The following is a 17,220-nucleotide window of genomic DNA, read 5'->3' on the forward strand; positions in this document are numbered from 1 at the left end:
TTTATGTGAGCCATGTGTTTTTAAAAAACTGATACAATTCATACATGTATTTTTTCTTATTTGGAGAAAGCTGTGATATTTGGATGCAGTTTTTTGTTTGCATGTTATTGTCCCCACACCTAGCTATTGAACACACTGGATTATATAGATATGATTGAATTATATATTAATATTTAAAATATTATTGTAAAATATCAAGATGACAGGGTGGGCCAGCATATGACGGGGTGGACACAAAGCAGAACACACAGAGCATGACAAAATATGACAATGAAACATTTATTCAACTTCAAAAAAAAAAATGTATATAATAAAATAAATACTATAATTACATTCTCAATTATACTGATACCCATTCATATATATAATATAACAACCATTCAAGGGACAAACTCTTAACTTTTATTAAATAAAAATATTGTTTTATTACCAAATGATGAATACACTCAAATTGAGTAATCTCTTATTGAGCAAAATATTAATAGGATAATTATTATAATGTTTTTTAATTTGATGACTTCAGAATATTACATTATTCAAATTTAATGAGCAGTGCATAGGACACAGCAAAATAACACGCATTCTCTTACACAAAACAAACAAAAAAAAATCTAGAAAATCTAAAGAGGCAAGTAATGCTTTTGTTATGAATATAAAAACTTAGCCTAATATAACACACCCTTTCATAGTCATTTTTATGTTAAGTTTCATGGCAAATGAGTTATGTACAGGACACCAAAAGGCACCCTACAGGGATATTGACCCAACTACCAGTCATTAGAGTATTAGTAGACTGTCTGATTAATATCGGTTCCATAACAGATATTCTACTGACTATAAGTAACTTTGTAATTACATGTCAACTTATTCTATTAACCCTAACCTAATAGTATAGACTCTGAGTTTGTTGACGTAGTTGCAAAGAGTTAGTAGAAAGTCTGATGAAATCAGTATAAGTAAAATTAGAACATTTAAAAGAAATCACACACACAAAGGAACCTGACAAGTAAAATTAATATTTCCATGTGTCCTTTAACCTTTAGGAATCACAACGGTGCTCACCATGACAACACTGATGGTCAGTGCTCGTTCATCTTTGCCCCGTGCTTCTGCCATCAAAGCTCTGGACGTGTATTTCTGGATCTGCTACGTCTTTGTGTTTGCTGCCTTGATCGAATACGCTTTTGCTCACTATAATGCAGACTACAGCAAGAAGGAGAAAGCCAAAGTCAAGACGAAAAAAAGTGCAGAGGTACAATCAGAAGATTAATTTTGCATAGAAATCGAGCATTTTATATATTCTCAAATCTCAAGTCAATTCAGGTAAAGTGGGTAATTGAAGATTGCACTGTGCTCAACCGGTTTACACTGTAAGAGCACAACAATAGTCTTTAATTAAAGGGACACTATTAAGATAAAATAGTTTTGGCTGATGCTCAGTGACCCTGGCAAATGTGGCTACAGTTCAAAGGAGGACTCCCTCATCAGGAAAGGTAGAAGCCCTTGACATTTAGAGTTTGAGGTGGTTCATTAAATGTAAACAAATTATAGTCATATTATTTACTACTGCTGTTAGCGTGAATTAAAATGCAAAGAATACTTTAGAACCTATACTGTAGTCATATTTTCAATATGTTGTAGGGTTCATTTTCATCAATATTCTGTTATATTTATTCAAATTTAATGTCAACACAATAATGCTTTAGAATAGGGAACACATAGTCACTATGTAACGAGGCGAACAAGACATGAGACGTGCGGATCCAAGTGCAAGCCTTTTATTTACAGGCATGGTCAATAACAGGCAGGGTCAAACAAACAGCAAACAGGTATAGAGAGGGCAAGACAGAAGAGTATTCAAGTAAACAGATGTGGTCGGAGATCAGCGTACAATATCCAAAAGGCTTGACAGAAGGGATAATCCAGGTACGAGAGCAATAATCCAATCGAGGTGCAAACAGAGTCCGAATGACAAGGCAAAGGGTAAATCCAGAAAACATGGGCAGGAGTCAAAACACAAGAGAACACACAAGGTAAAGCAAGGCAATACTACGACTTAGAGTGCTCCGTAGAGTAGCTATCGCTATGACAGTGATAAGCGCAGCACAATACTCGCCATCTAGCAAGCGGACGTCCATGGTTTATAAAGCCTGAGTGATTAGTGTGATCAGCTGTGTAATCAGTGAAAACAGCTGTATGTGTCATCAGTGCAATGAATGATGGGGATTGTAGTGAAGTACGAGAGTCCATGCGGTGAGTGGGTGACCTCTGGTGGTGATTAACCGGAAATGCATGGACCAGATTCATGACACACTAAGAGTTAATAGTGCGAATTGGTTCTTACAAAATAGTGCTACCTAAATTAATAAATAATTGTGTTTCATTTCTAATTAGGATCATTTTTGATCAATCAGAGATGGCACTTTACCTGAAAAGACATTTGTCCAGAGTGCATGCTCTCAAAATGTTTATTGTTATGTAACTTCCAAATAAAATGGAATTCAAATGAAAATATTACAGCTGCACCTTTAAGTTAACAAAAGGTATTAAATAAATGGCAAATGCATCTGGGTAACTAAATTAAAAGTTTAACAAAAAGTGTCCCATTTTACCTGAATTTACCTTTTTTATAATTTACGTCAAGATAGAATGGCCCAACATTAATTAAAGCCTTATTCCTTATTCATTTTAGCACAGAATAGAGTAATTAATAGAAATATAAACAATTCCCACCTATGTATTTTAACAAACAACTCTTTTTTGCAGTCCATGGTAAAGAATGGAAAGCAGGCCATGGTTCTGTTTTCTCTCTCTGTGGCTGGCATGAACCAGGGCCTCCTCGTCTCAAACAGGCAAAACAGGGCCCCGCGGACCACTGACGCGACCGGAGATCCACATGAAGAGACAGAGGTTCGTGGCACTCAGTCCCGTCGGGCACAGAAGGAAAGCAGTGAAGAGAAGAAATGCTGCAAGTGTAAACCTATTGATGCAGACACCATTGATATCTACGCTCGTGCTGTCTTCCCTATCACCTTTGCTGTGGTAAATGTCATCTACTGGGTGGCATACACAATGTAAATCATTTATCAAATTTTGAGCTCTGCATGTATATAAATCAACAAACGATGTGACAACAGAACTATACAATTATTAGAATATGAAACGTCTGGATTATTAACGCTTATAAATACAATATAATGATGTAGGGTAGTCTTTTAGAATATGTTAAATGCATTATGTTGAATTCAGTTTTAGAAGACTGATCTTTACAAATAGTCCTTGATGCTTTACAATGACATTTTCTTGTTGCTTTTTTGCTCTTTCATAATATTTGCACCAGAATAGCCTTCCAAGTACTGGTATGAATGAACTAAAGCAGAAAGTTATACTGCTTTATGAATGAATCTTTTGTTTTCATTCATTTTTTCTCCATCTTTAAATCTTTCCTCACAGAAGAGTTCAGCATTTTTGTTGCACTGGCAGACATTACTGTTAAAATGGACTCTGACTTGTGGGCTCTGAAATGTGGCAATATCTGTGTGTTTCTTGCAACTTAATGTCGCTCTCAATTAAAATTCAAAGCCATCTGAATATTTAACATACAAATGAGATTTTTCTGTATGCATTCTCTTACATATATAGTGTTTATTATTATTCTCCCAGCAATGGGGTTTAAATATGAGCAAATACCACTTTGTGTTGTGGAAAAATGTTACATATGAGCCATGGGAACCCTGCCCACAAGTAATGATGGTGGTGATGACGGTAGTGATGCTATTCTGAGCAATGTATCCCTTTCAATATCTTTTCTTTTGTCAGAGGCAGCTCTAATTCTGATTTTGTTCTGAAGTGCCACATTTGTGCCGCAACAACATTTGCGATTGTCATGACAATCAGCAAATGTTTTTGTTTTTGTGCATGATAATGAACATTTGATTTATTATTTCCTGCTTTTTTTTTTTGTAAATATATTAATGCCACCACTGTGTGGTATGTCTGTGAGGGGCCTTTGGCACCAGGATAATGTCATGACAAAGTTGATAAATAAAACTGTTCTTGTCACCCAAAGCGTTTTGAGATTGGATTGGGAAATGCCTATGAATTAATATTACTGATTACTCTTAACAGATATCCTGATTAGAACTCATGGTATACAGCAAATTTGAATGTGTTAAATTCACACTCGCAGTGTATAAATTAACACTTTTTCGTGGCTTATATAGGTCCACACTAAATTGAGTTAAACTAACACTTGAAATAATGTTACTTTTTTTTTTACACTTCATAGAGTTAAAACAACACTATATGTGTTCACCATTAACAATTTGGTGTAAAAAAAGGAGGGGAAAACACTAATAGTGTCAAAACTACACTAGGTGTGTCAATAACACTTAACACCAAGAGAGTTATTTCCAGACTAATATAGTGTTCATATTAACCCTGATTTGTCATTAAATGTGATCTGCATTCAGTTCAACTACAAATGCATGTGTATATTCAATAACAGCCAACATGTTGTATCAGTTTGAACCTTTATTTTCAAAAACTTAAAACAAAGATACAACTTCATCACACATGTGAAGTCTGTAGGTCAAAAGACCTGTAAAACTTAAAAATGCTGGCTGTTAGAAGTACTCAACTTAAAATACACTTGTAATTAAAATACATGATGCTCTGAAAAATGTTTTGTCAAAAGTTTATCAATGCTTTGCATGCAATTCCTTTACTCTTGGCAACTGTTGATAAATGTTTGTGAATAAAAAGCCTAAATTCAATATGTTCATCATACAAAGCGATCAAGTCTCTTCAGAAAATATAGAATAAATTACTCAATTCATGTGGATTAGTTTAACAATCTTTTTATGAACTTTCTGAACCATCATAGTGGTATTTGTGTAGACTATCAACGCAGCGACAGAAATGCTAGGAATGACATGAGGGTGAGTACATGACTACTTGGATTTCAGTAAATTAACCCTTTCATCAAAACAAAAAACAAACTTTGCAACAGTATTGTGAGTTTTACCTCATGGAAGTGCACAAGTTTGCCTCAGCTTAGTTTTCATACTCATCACTATTGTTTTTCCAGGGGGTCTTGGACAATCTGATTAAACATGACAACAATACAAGTGACAATTTAAGACTAGTAAAATGATGGAAGGGAATTATTACACAGACAAATCAAATGTTAAGAAAAACATGCATGCATACCTGTTAGCCTTAGCATCTATGCTAAAACGTTTGCTGGCTGATGCCTATTGATTTTGTACTGCTCTGTCTTTTTATGGTCAGCTGAAAAGAGTGAATACTTGTGGAGGATCTTGAGGGTGACTAAGAGAAAAGAAAAATAATTTCATGCTTCGTGTCTGTCAAGGCTTAATTCATACAGGGCTACAGATAAACCTTTTACACTATCATATTATGGATGCCTTCAAAGACTGTGTGAAGTGTTTATATACAGGTGCATCTCAATAAATTACAATGTAGTGGACACAGACTGAAGTAGCTTAAGTCTTTGGTTCTTTTAATTGTGATGATTTAGACTCATTATCTTATCTCAACAAATTAGAAAATGGTGACATGCCAATCAGCTAATCAACTCAAAACACATGCAAAGGTTTCCTGAGCCTTCAAAATGGTCTCTCAGTTTGGTTCACTAGGCTACACAATCATGGGGAAGACTGCTGATCTGACAGTTGTCCAGAAGACAATCATTGACACTCTTCACAAGGAGGGTAAGCCATAAACATTAATTGCCAAAGAAGCTGGCTGTTCACAGAGTGCTGTTTCGAAGCGAGTTAAAAGAAAGTTGAGTGGAAGGAGAAAAAAAGATGCACAACCAACCGAGAGAACCACAGCCTTATGAGGATTGTCAAGCAACATCGATTCAAGAATTTGGGTGAACTTCACAAGGAATGGACTGAGGCTGGGGTTAAGGCATCAAGAGCCACCACACACAGACGTGTCAAGGAATTTGGCTACAGTTGTCGTATTCCTCGTTAAGCCACTCCTGAACCACAGACAACGTCAGAGGCATCTTACCTGGGCTAAGGAGAAGAACTGGACTGTTGCACAGTGGTCCAACGTCCTCTTTTCAGATGAGCGCAAGTTTTGTATTTCATTTGGAAGCCAAGGTCCTAGAGTCTGGAGGAAGGGTGGAGACGCTCATAGCCCAAGTTGCATGAAGTCCAGTGTTAAGTTTCCACAGTCTGTGATGATTTGGGGTGCAATGTCATCTGCTGGTGTTGGTCCATTGTTTTTTTTGAAAACCCACGTCACTGCACCCGTTTACCAAGAAATTTTGGAGCACTTCATGCTTCCTTCTGCTGACCAGCTTTTTAAAGATGCTGATTTCATTATCCAGCAGGATTTGGCACCTGCCCACACTGCCAAAAGCACCAAAAGTTGGTTAAATGACCATGGTGTTGGTGTGCTTGGCTGTCTTGACTTCTCTTAGTCACCCTCAAGAAAGAAATTGGAAGTAGGAAGTCAATACATTTTTTTTTTTTTTTTTTTTTTCCTCTTGAAATCCTTTATTTGGTTCTTTGCTTGCATGTCATTTAGATCTAAAACATGGATAACATCTAGAAAAATATTTACAAAAGGAAAATTGCAACTATAGTTTCCGGTGGGCTTAAATGGGTTAAATGTGAGCCTAAATCCTCACAATTAAAAGAACCAAAGACTTAAACTACTTCAGTCTGTGTGCATTGAATTGATTTAATACACGAGTTTCACAATTTGAGTTGAATTACTGAAATGAACTTTTCCACAACATTCTAATTTATTGAGATGCACCTGTGTATATACAGGTCCTTTTCAAAAAATTAGCATATCATGAAAAGGTTCTCTAAACGAGCTATTAACCTAATCATCTGAATCAACTAATTAACTCTAAACTGCAAAAGATTCCTGAGGCTTTTAAAAACTCCCAGCCTGGTTCATTACTCAAAACCGCAATCATGGGTAAGACTGCCGACCTGACTGCTGTCCAGAAGGCCATCATTGACACCCTCAAGCAAGAGGGTAAGACACAGAAAGAAATTTCTGAACGAATAGGCTGTTCCCAGAGTGCTGTATCAAGGCACCTCAGTGGGAAGTCTGTGGGAAGGAAAAAGTGTGGCAGAAAACGCAGCACAACGAGAAGAGGTGACCGGACCCTGAGGAAGATTGTGGAGAAGGACCGATTCCAGACCTTGGGGGACCTGCGGAAGCAGTGGACTGAGTCTGGAGTAGAAACATCCAGAGCCACCGTGTACAGGCGTGTGCAGGAAATGGGCTACAGGTGCCGCATTCCCCAGGTCAAGCCACTTTTGAACCAGAAACAGCGGCAGAAGCGCCTGACCTGGGCTACAGAGAAGCAGCACTGGACTGTTGCTCAGTGGTCCAAAGTACTTTTTTCGGATGAAAGCAAATTTTGCATGTCATTCGGAAATCAAGGTGCCAGAGTCTGGAGGAAGACTGGGGAGAGGAAAATGCCTGAAGTCCAGTGTCAAGTACCCACAGTCAGTGATGCTGGTGTTGGTCCACTGTGTTTTATCAAGGGCAGGGTCAATGCAGCTAGCTATCAGGAGATTTTGGAGCACTTCATCCTTCCATCTGCTGAAAAGCTTTATGGAGATGATTTCATTTTTCAGCACGACCTGGCACCTGCTCACAGTGCCAAAACCACTGGTAAATGGTTTATTGACCATGGTATTACTGTGCTCAATTGGCCTGCCAACTCTCCTGACCTGAACCCCATAGAGAATCTGTGGGATATTGTGAAGAGAAAGTTGAGAGACGCAAGACCCAACACTCTGGATGAGCTTAAGGCCGCTATCGAAGCATCCTGGGCCTCCATAACACCTCAGCAGTGCCACAGGCTGATTGCCTCCATGCCACGCTGCATTGAAGCAGTCATTTCTGCAAAAGGATTCCCGACCAAGTATTGAGTGCATAACTGAACATAATTATTTGAAGGTTGACTTTTTTTGTATTAAAAACACTTTTCTTTTATTGGTCGGATGAAATGTGCTAATTTTTTGAGATAGGAATTTTGGGTTTTCATGAGCTGTATGCCAAAATCATCAATATTAATACAATAAAAGGCTTGAACTACTTCAGTTGTGTTGTAATGAATCTAAAATATATGAAAGTCTAATGTTTATCAGTACATTACAGAAAATAATGAACTTTATCACAATATGCTAATTTTTTGAAAAGGACCTGTAAGTGTTGATATACTCATCCTCAGGTGTATGCCAGCAGAAACACTTTAAATGTTGCTGCCTTCAGTTTGTGTCCTCTCGCTGTGTGTGTCATTTAACTGAAAAGTAATTTTAACAATAACATGAATACAGACCTTATATTTAAGTAAAACCTCTGATTTAAAAGCAAATATAAAAACTTTGAAACAAGCCCTGTGGACGTTTTATCAGCTTAAGCTTGGTTGCTATATGACTGGTTTTAATTAATTTCTAAGCAGTAGCACTTCATTGAGAAACCTGGAATACACAATCCTTAAGTGGTTCCACAAATTTCTTCACTCACTGATATTGAAACGTCATCAGCATGGCGACAGTCAGAAGCTCCATTCATCATCTCTCAAACGGTAATGTAAACAAACGTGTGCATATGAATCACGCACATCAGATGCATCTCTGGTGTTGGAACGGTTCATTTCATACGCGTCCAAAAATATAGTTCAGCAAAACGCTGGATTGCATGATCGTCCTCTGCACTGTATTTTGGAGAAGACTGTAGATAAGACGTGTAACTTGATTAACATTATCCAGAACAGCGCGCGCGGTGTGCATGTTTAAAACAGATTCGCGCCTAACCGTTAGCTGCTCACTTAAGTGAACAGAAAATGACATGGGCTGCATCCGAAACCGCCTACTTCTCTACTATATAGCAGGGGAAAAGCAGTAGGTGAAGGAATAAGTATGTCCGAAACCTCAGTATTCATAGAAGAGTAGTCGAGAAGTTCCCGGATGTCCTACTGCTTCTGCCCAGATTCTTGCATAGACATATGAGGTGTTTCTCAATGTCAAGGATACGTCCTTGGCAGGACTGGTCCTTCCAAGTCACTTCCTTCAGAGGCTAGGCGAGGCTCCTCTTAAGCATTCGGAGAACACGTAAATGGAACAGGCTAGCAAGTGCACGTTATTGCGTCATTACGTCAGTGAAACGGTCCGCTTTTGGCGCTGAAAAATGGAAGTGCAAACATTACTGGTTTGGTTGCTGTACAGCATTTTTTCAGATATGGAAATGGAGATGGTGAGGCAGCATCGGCGTCAGGCTCGAAGGAGGAGAATTTTAATTTGTCGCCACCTCTGCCGACGTGGGATGGTAAGTAACGTTAACGCTCTTATCATTCATTTAAAAATAATTACATCCATTATGTCAAATTGACCCGCACTGGTTAAACACACTTGACAGTCAAAGAATCAACATGATTAAAAGGAGTTTATTGATTTAAAACGATTACATTGCCTGAGTGAACAGAACTGCGTAATATTTAAAAATATTTATAATTTCACAACTAGTTGTTAAAGACTTGTCCTATCTCACAAATTTGAATACATTTGAACGCATATTGCCCCGTTGGCGCTCCAACTCCGCTAACGTCCGACATTTTGAATTTTTGAGCAAGATAGCAAAGCTGCGCGCATAGGATTGTGGGTGATTTTAGCGCGCGAAGGCTACACTTATGCATCCTTTCCTGTGTATGGGATATTTTTCGAACGAAGGACTCAGTCCTTGGTTGAAATTCCGAGGATCCTCGACATTGGAACAGTCCTTCGACGGATGTCGATGACGTAGCATCCTCGAAATTCTGGCTTCCGAGGATCCTTCCTTGACATTGAGAAACGCCTATGGATTCTTGAGTGTTCATCCGATGGACACTTTTCTATCCCAGAAGCCCCGCGCGAGGGGATACGTCATCACGTGATGGAGATCAGCGACGCGGGTGTTTACACGTGAGTATTATCGATCAAAAACACGGTTACATAAGTTAAAATCGCATTTCTTGAGCTACTGTATAGTAAATTGTTGATTTGCTGAAGGTGTAGATGCTAGACAGTAACGTTACAGTATATTAGTATAGCTCCAGTAAACACAAAGTGCATTTATATAAACCGTATACATCTTAAAGCCCATTAAATGTCTATTTAATAAGAGACAGGAAAATATTCTAAAAGAATATTCAAAGGCTCTCAGTGAGCTGAAAACCTTTCAGTTACTGAAATGAATAAAAAAATATTTTAAATCTTAAGGTTTCGTTTATTTTAATGATTGTAATTTCAAACGAAGCTGTTCCAGCGCTTTTCTTATTCTTGATTTCTGTGCATTTTATGCAGAGCTTTTGTGCTGGAGCAAGGAAAACACAAATATAAAGTAAGAACTAATTTTGTTACTTCTAATACAGAAATCAAATTACATTGTGCTGTTAAAATGACTGCTTGTGTATTATGTTTGTGCATCTTTGTATGATCTGAAATGTCTGCAGTGAGGATGGAGAAGTCCACAGCAGCATCCTGGAAATGATCCAGTACCATGAATGAGACGCTCCATCACTCCACCTGCCCTTACTGCCTCATCTGGACCGGATGATGCTGTGGTCTCTTCATCCTCAGTGACCCCAGAGCCACTGCAATTATGCACCCCAGATTATACTACAATCACAAGGGCAGCTGTTTCTTCAACAAGACCAAAAATGAGCAAATTTCATCAGCATCAAAATATTTACAGATAGATGAATTAAACCTGTCGCTCATATCTTTTTGTTTTTGTGCTTGTTTAACGTCATAGATCACATGATAACGTAAACATGGCGGATCTCATTCATACTCAACGAGATTTGGCTGTAGAGTACGTACTCTTTTAGCGCTCGTTAAGTAAGTACTTCTTGAAAAAAGTACCTACTCGTTGAGTATGCGGTTTCGGATGCAGCCATGGACATGAGTCACAGAAAATATTGTGTAAATTTTCACCACAAAGTCTAAAATAGTGTTGAATGTTTAAACTAATCAACATCATCTAGTCTTACCTCAATTTGCAAGCTGGCCTCTGGCTGATGTCGGTGGTCTGCCGCGAAATCTAAACAGAAATAATGCCACAATGTTATGGAATTCACAAGATTATTCTAGAATGTGAATTCTTAATATGAAAATTGACAGAATTAAGTCCTTAAAAATATTTTACCTGTGTTTGATCACTCTCTGCTCCTGGAGATCATCCGCCATTAATCAAAACGGAAATAATGTGCAAGGACCGGAAATAGGATCAACTCATCACCAGTGTCAATTATGTCAACTCTCTGTATTAACGCTGACTCTGAATACTGCTTTACACTGCAAGTGTTCATGTCGTTCAAATCAACACCAGAATCAACACTTTTTAACACTGAAAAATTAACATCATAAAAACAACTCTAGACAACACTGGAAGAGCTAAGTATAGTGTGGTGTCTCTGGTCTGTAATTAAACACATCAGGGCTGCATTTCCCAAAAGCACTGTAAGCCTAAATTGATCATAGAACCATCGCCACCAATGGAGCTATGATCAACTTAGGTTTGTGATGCTTTTGGGAAATGCAGCCCAGAACCATTTAATCAAGGTCGTCATGATTACTCGATTATTACAGTCTGTGTTTGACTATGGTTAACTAAACTTTGTAGGTTGTGTTCCTTCAGTAACAGAATTTAATAGCTCTGCACTAAAGTTAAATATAAAGTTTTTTACTCAACACGTATTCCCACTTTTCCATGTAAACATCTCTGTCAATCCAGTTGAGCTCGATAAGAATGACATTTCAGTCAGATTGAAGGGGTGGTGAATACCTGTAATAATCTGATCAACAAGAAAACTATGTCAAGTCAGGTCACCTTTATTTACAGTATATAGTTCTTTTAACAATACAGATTGTGTCAAAGCACTTAACAGTATCAAATTGGAGGATAGAGTGTAAGTTAATGTATAAAAATAAGATTAAACACTCAATTTTCAGTTAAAGGCATTTCATTATTGAGTTCAGTGATGTCATTGTCTAGATCAGTTTTGTTTAAATAGTATCTGAGAAATCAAATTGATGATAATCACTAGAATTGTGACAGAATGGAGAAAAAAACCTTGGGAGAAACCAGGCTCAGTCGGGGGCCAGTTCTCCTCTGGCCAGGAGATTATTGTTTACTTATTGTTTTAATAAAAATTTTAAATGTATAAATGTATTTATTTCTATTTTATATTGTTGCAATTTCTAACAATAATAGTATTATGTAGTTAGGTATTTTATTCTATTTTTAGTTATTTTCTTTTAGTTTTAGTTTCATTGTATTTAAGTCGAGGTCTTCACTGGGGATATGTCCCCGGGGCTCATCCAGGTGTCCCGGCCTCCGTCGACGATCAGGGAGACATCATCTCCCGGCACCGATCCACCATCTGATCCGGACACAGACTGAGAAACAGAATAAGAAAGAAACAGACAAATATTAGCGTAGATGCCATGATGTAACAAACTCAGTCCTGGAGGGCCGATGTCCTGCAGAGTTTAGCTCCAACCCTAATTAAACACACCTGAAGCAGCTAATCAAGCTCTTACTAGGCATACTAGGAGCTTCCATGCAGGTGTGTTGAGGCAAGTTGGCGCTAAACTCTGCAGGACACCGGCCCTCCATGACCGAGTTTGGACAGCCCTGATGTAACGAGTACATCAGGTGTTATGGGGAGTATTCCCGGTTCTGGTTGATCTAATTAATGCAGCCTCACAATCCTTTAATGGATTTGAATATTAGAAGCGTATTAGTGTGTTATGTGTAAGCCAGGTTAAAGAAATGTGTCTTTAATCTAGATTTAAACTGACAGAGTGTGTCTGCTTCCCGAACAGTGTTAGGTAGATTGTTCTAGAGTTTGGGCGCTAAATAGGAAAAGGATCTGCCGCCCGCAGTCTATTTTGATATTCTTGATATTATTTTAATATTGATATATTATCAAACGGCCAGAGTTTTGAGAACGCAGCGGACGTGGAGGACTGTAATGTGATAAGATCTCGCTCAGGTACTGAGGAGCTAAGCCATTCAGGGCTTTATAAGTAGTTAACAAGATTTTAAAATCTATACGATGTTTGATAGGGAGCCAGTGCAGTGTTGACAGAACCGGGCTAGTATGGTCGTACTTCCTGGTTCTAGTAAGAACTCTAGCTGCTGCATTTTGGACCAGCTGTAGTTTGTTGATCAAGCGTGCAGAACAACCACCCAATAAAGCATTACAATAATCTAACCTTGAGGTCATAAACGCATGAATTAGCATCTCTGCATTTGACGTTGAGAGCATAGGTTGCAATTTAGATATGTTTTTGAGATGGAAAAACACAGTTTTACAGATGCTAGAAACATGGCTTTTAAATGAAAGATTGCTATCAAACAGCACACCTAGGTTCCTAACAGATGAAGAAGAATTGACAGAGCAGCCGTCAAGTGTTAGAGAGTGTTCTAGGTTATTACATGTGGGATTTTTAGGTCCGATAATTAACACCTCTGTTTTTTCAGAATTTAGCAGTAAGAAATTACTCGTCATCCAGTTTTTTATATCGACTATGCATTCCGTAAGTTTCTCAATTTGGTGTGTTTCACCGGGTCGCGAAGAAGTATAGAGCTGAGTATCATCAGCATAACAGTGAAAGCTAACCCTGTGTTTCCTGATGATATTTCCCAAGGGTAACATGTAAAGCGTGAAAAGTAACGGCCCAAGTATTGAGCCTTGAGGTACTCCATACTGCACTTGTGATCGATATGATACCTCTTCATTCACTGCTACGAATTGATGGCGGTCAGATAAGTACAATTTGATCCATGCTAATGCACTTCCACTAATGTCAACAAAGTTTTCTAGTCTATTCAAAAGAATGTTGTGGTCGATAGTGTCGAACTAAGATCCAGTAGCACTAGTAAAGAGATACAATCACGATCAGATGATAGAAGCAGGTCATTTGTAACTCTAATGAGAGCAGTCTCAGTACTATGATACGGTCTAAATCCTGACTGGAATTCCTCACAAATACTATTTTTCTCTAAGAAGGAATATAATTGCGAGGATATTACCTTTTCTAGTATCTTTGACAGAAAAGGGAGATTCGAGATCGGTCTGTAATTAACTAGATATTTGGGGTGAAGTTGTGTTTTTTTAATGAGAGGCTTAATTACAGCCAATTTAAAGGTTTTTGGGACATATCCTAATGAAAATGATGAATTAATAATAGCCAAAAGAGGATCTATGACTTCTGGAAGCAGCTCTTTTAGTAGTTTAGATGGAATAGGGTCTAACATATATGTTGTTGGTTAAGATGATTTAACAAGTTTATACAATTCTTCCTCTCCTATAGTAGAGAATGAGTGGGATTGTTCCTCAGGGGATCTATAGTGCATCTGATGCGATACTGTGGTTGACGGCTGCATGGTTACAATTTTATCTCTGATAGTATCGATCTTGGAAGTAACGTAGTTCATAAAATCATTACTGCTGTGCTGTTGGGAAATGTCAACACCTGTTGATGCTTTATTTTTTGTTAATTTTGCCACTGTATTGAATAAATACCTGGGGTTATGTTTGTTTTCTTCTAAAAGAGACGAAAAGTAATCAGATCTAGCCGTTTTTAATGCTTTTCTGTAGGATAGGGTACTTTCCCACAAAGCAATTCGAAATACCTCTAGTTTAGTTTTCCTCCAGCTGCGGTCCATTTTCCGGGCTGCTCTTTAGGTCCCGAGTATGCTCATTATACCACGGTGTTGGACTCTTTTCCTTAATCTTCCTTAAGCGTAAAGGAGCGGCCTTATCTAAAGTGCTAGAAAAGAGAGAGTCCATAGTTTCTGTTACATCATCAAGTTTTTCTGCGCTGTTGGATATGCTGAGGAATTGAGATAAATCAGGAAGATTATTTACAAAGCAGTCCAAATTGATGGTTCTACCATATTTGTAAGAGGGAGTTGAATTTACAGCTTTAGCTATATGGAGTTTACACAAGACTAGAAAATTATCTGAGATATCATCACTCTGCTGCAGAATTTCAACACCATTAACATCAATTCCATGTGACAGTTGAGACAGTAGAGTTGAGAATGTCTATGAATGCTGATCCTAATGCATCTTTTTCATTGTCAACGTGGAAATCACCCACAATTAAGACTTTATCTGCAGCCAGCACTAACTCTGATAGAAAATCACCAAATTCTTTAATAAAGTCTGTATGGTGCTCTGGTGGCCTGTATACATTAGCCAGTACAAACATCACAGGAGATTTATCATTAATACTTTTTTCTCTAGATAATGTTATATGAAGCACCATTACTTCAAACGAGTTATACTTAAAGCCTGTCTTCTTTGAAATACTGAAAATATTGCTATAAATTGCCCCGTTTGCCTTTTGGACGCGGCTCATTTTTATAACAGTAATCTTGGGGGGTAGACTCGTTTAAAGTAATGTACTCATCTGGTTTTAGCCAGGTTTCTGTCAAACAAAGCACATCTAGTTTATGGTCAGTGATCATATCATTTACAAAAAGTGCTTTCGTAGAAAGGGACCTGATATTCAATAAGCCAAGCTTTATCATTTGTTTCTCTGTGTTATATACATTTTTCATTTGTTGAACATCAGTTAAGTTGTTATTCATAAATTGGTTTGGACGTTTTCTGTATTTTCTAGTTCGGGGAACAGACACAGTCTCTATAGTGTGATATCTAGGTGAAAGAGTCTCTAGTGCTGAGAATTAACTGACTTAAAAGAACAGCACAGATGTGCATTGAAATCACCAACAATTAAGAAGTTATCAGTTCTTGTGACTTTAAGAGACTTCTCAGAATTGTTATCTGATATAAAGTCACTTTTAGAGTTTGGGGGTCTATATATCACTGCAATGAGCAGATAACATGAAGATTTAACTTCAGAGAACAGTGTGTTTACTCTGGGTAAATTGTAACCAGACCGCTGAGCAAACATACAACAACGCATGGAAGGAATCTAACCTTGCAATTCGGGTAATTAATTTAATCCACATCATTTATCACACATTGACTGGAATGGCACAGGTTTGGCCCATGACTATGTTATTTATTGATTTTCAATATAAGCTTCTTCTTGGAAGCTAGTTGTACTTTTTACATGTGCTGAAAAAAGAGGAGGTTGTGAAAGAGTAAGGTAAAAGAGTTTGAAGCAAACCCTTTTTTATGTTTTAGCACCATGTCGTGTTTATTTCCTGTTGCATTTTTATTTGCTGGTCAGGAAACGTGGGTTGTGGCAGCACCGTGCAATGATCATGCTGAATTTCTGACAATGTCAGAAAATTATTGTTGGCGCTCTTTGGTCGCAAAACCATGACAACAGCCATCTTTGAATCTCTCTCACTGTACGACGGGACCACCGATTAGGAGCCACAATCATAGAAATCGCCACGATTGTTTCACAGTGGCAACCTGATTCAACTCATCATCTGATTAGTAGAGTTTGCAAGACCTAAACTGAATGTGTCCAATAAGGGAGATATCCAAAATGTGCAGGGGTGAGGGGCCTCCAGGACAGATTTGGAAAGCACTGGGCTAGACTTACAATGCAACACTCGGTATTATACAACATGTTACAATACTTTGTCTCTTTATGGGGTCCTTGACCTGAAAAGAGGTTAAGGACCCCTGCTCTACAAAAATGACTTCAAGGGACAGGGGTATCCATCCAGTCCAGTCCCCTCAGTAAAGGCAAAGTGCATGCATCCAGTTTTAGCTTAACAAAGATAATACAACAGCTAGTTATAGTGACATATTACCTACTAACATGGTAAAAATTACTCAACAAAATGTAAAACTGGGTTTGAGGCAATGTTGAGATCTTTTCTGAAATAGACAGGATTTTACTCTTTTTTTTCTGTGGGGAGGGCTGTTTGACCTTGCATAACGTGTTTAAGGCTGAGTGCACAGCACAGAGAAAAGGGCGGGGATACAATGTGGCATGATAGCAATGCACTTGTGGAGCACAAGAGAGTTGGTAGAAACACAAGCAGAGTAGAAGATAGAAGAAAAAGACAGGATTGAAACTAAGTTTTTAGAAAACGTTTAAAACACTTCTTCACCATAATGGAAATCCCTGGCATGGCTTCAGTAAGTAAATGATTCTCTTTTACTATAGTTTAAGAAATGAATGAAGACTGGAATACACTACATGAAGTTTGCCCAGATTTCCCCCCCGATTT

The 17,220-nt window shown here is 38.0% G+C and overlaps 2 protein-coding genes across 2 annotated transcripts in view; both read left to right on the forward strand.

Annotated features, from left to right (window-relative positions):
* The window catches only part of LOC306849575 (gamma-aminobutyric acid receptor subunit delta-like), a 30,634-nt gene extending 26,568 nt beyond the window's left edge, over positions 1 to 4,066 (forward strand). Inside the window, exons 8-9 of the mRNA XM_079384713.1 lie at positions 1,044 to 1,252; positions 2,767 to 4,066. Coding sequence (XP_079240839.1) covers positions 1,044 to 1,252; positions 2,767 to 3,078 — 521 coding nt within the window. The 3' untranslated portion in view covers positions 3,079 to 4,066. The remainder of the gene's footprint in view (positions 1 to 1,043; positions 1,253 to 2,766) is intronic.
* A 13,038-nt stretch (positions 4,067 to 17,104) lies between these two features.
* The window catches only part of LOC306848842 (cytosolic sulfotransferase 3-like), a gene marked incomplete at both ends in the record, with an annotated part of 42,083 nt that continues 41,967 nt past the window's right edge, over positions 17,105 to 17,220 (forward strand). Inside the window, one exon of the mRNA XM_079383592.1 lies at positions 17,105 to 17,128. Coding sequence (XP_079239718.1) covers positions 17,105 to 17,128 — 24 coding nt within the window. The remainder of the gene's footprint in view (positions 17,129 to 17,220) is intronic.

Source organism: Barbus barbus, assembly GCF_936440315.1.
Source record: "Barbus barbus genome assembly, chromosome: 29".
NCBI lineage: Eukaryota > Metazoa > Chordata > Actinopteri > Cypriniformes > Cyprinidae > Barbus > Barbus barbus.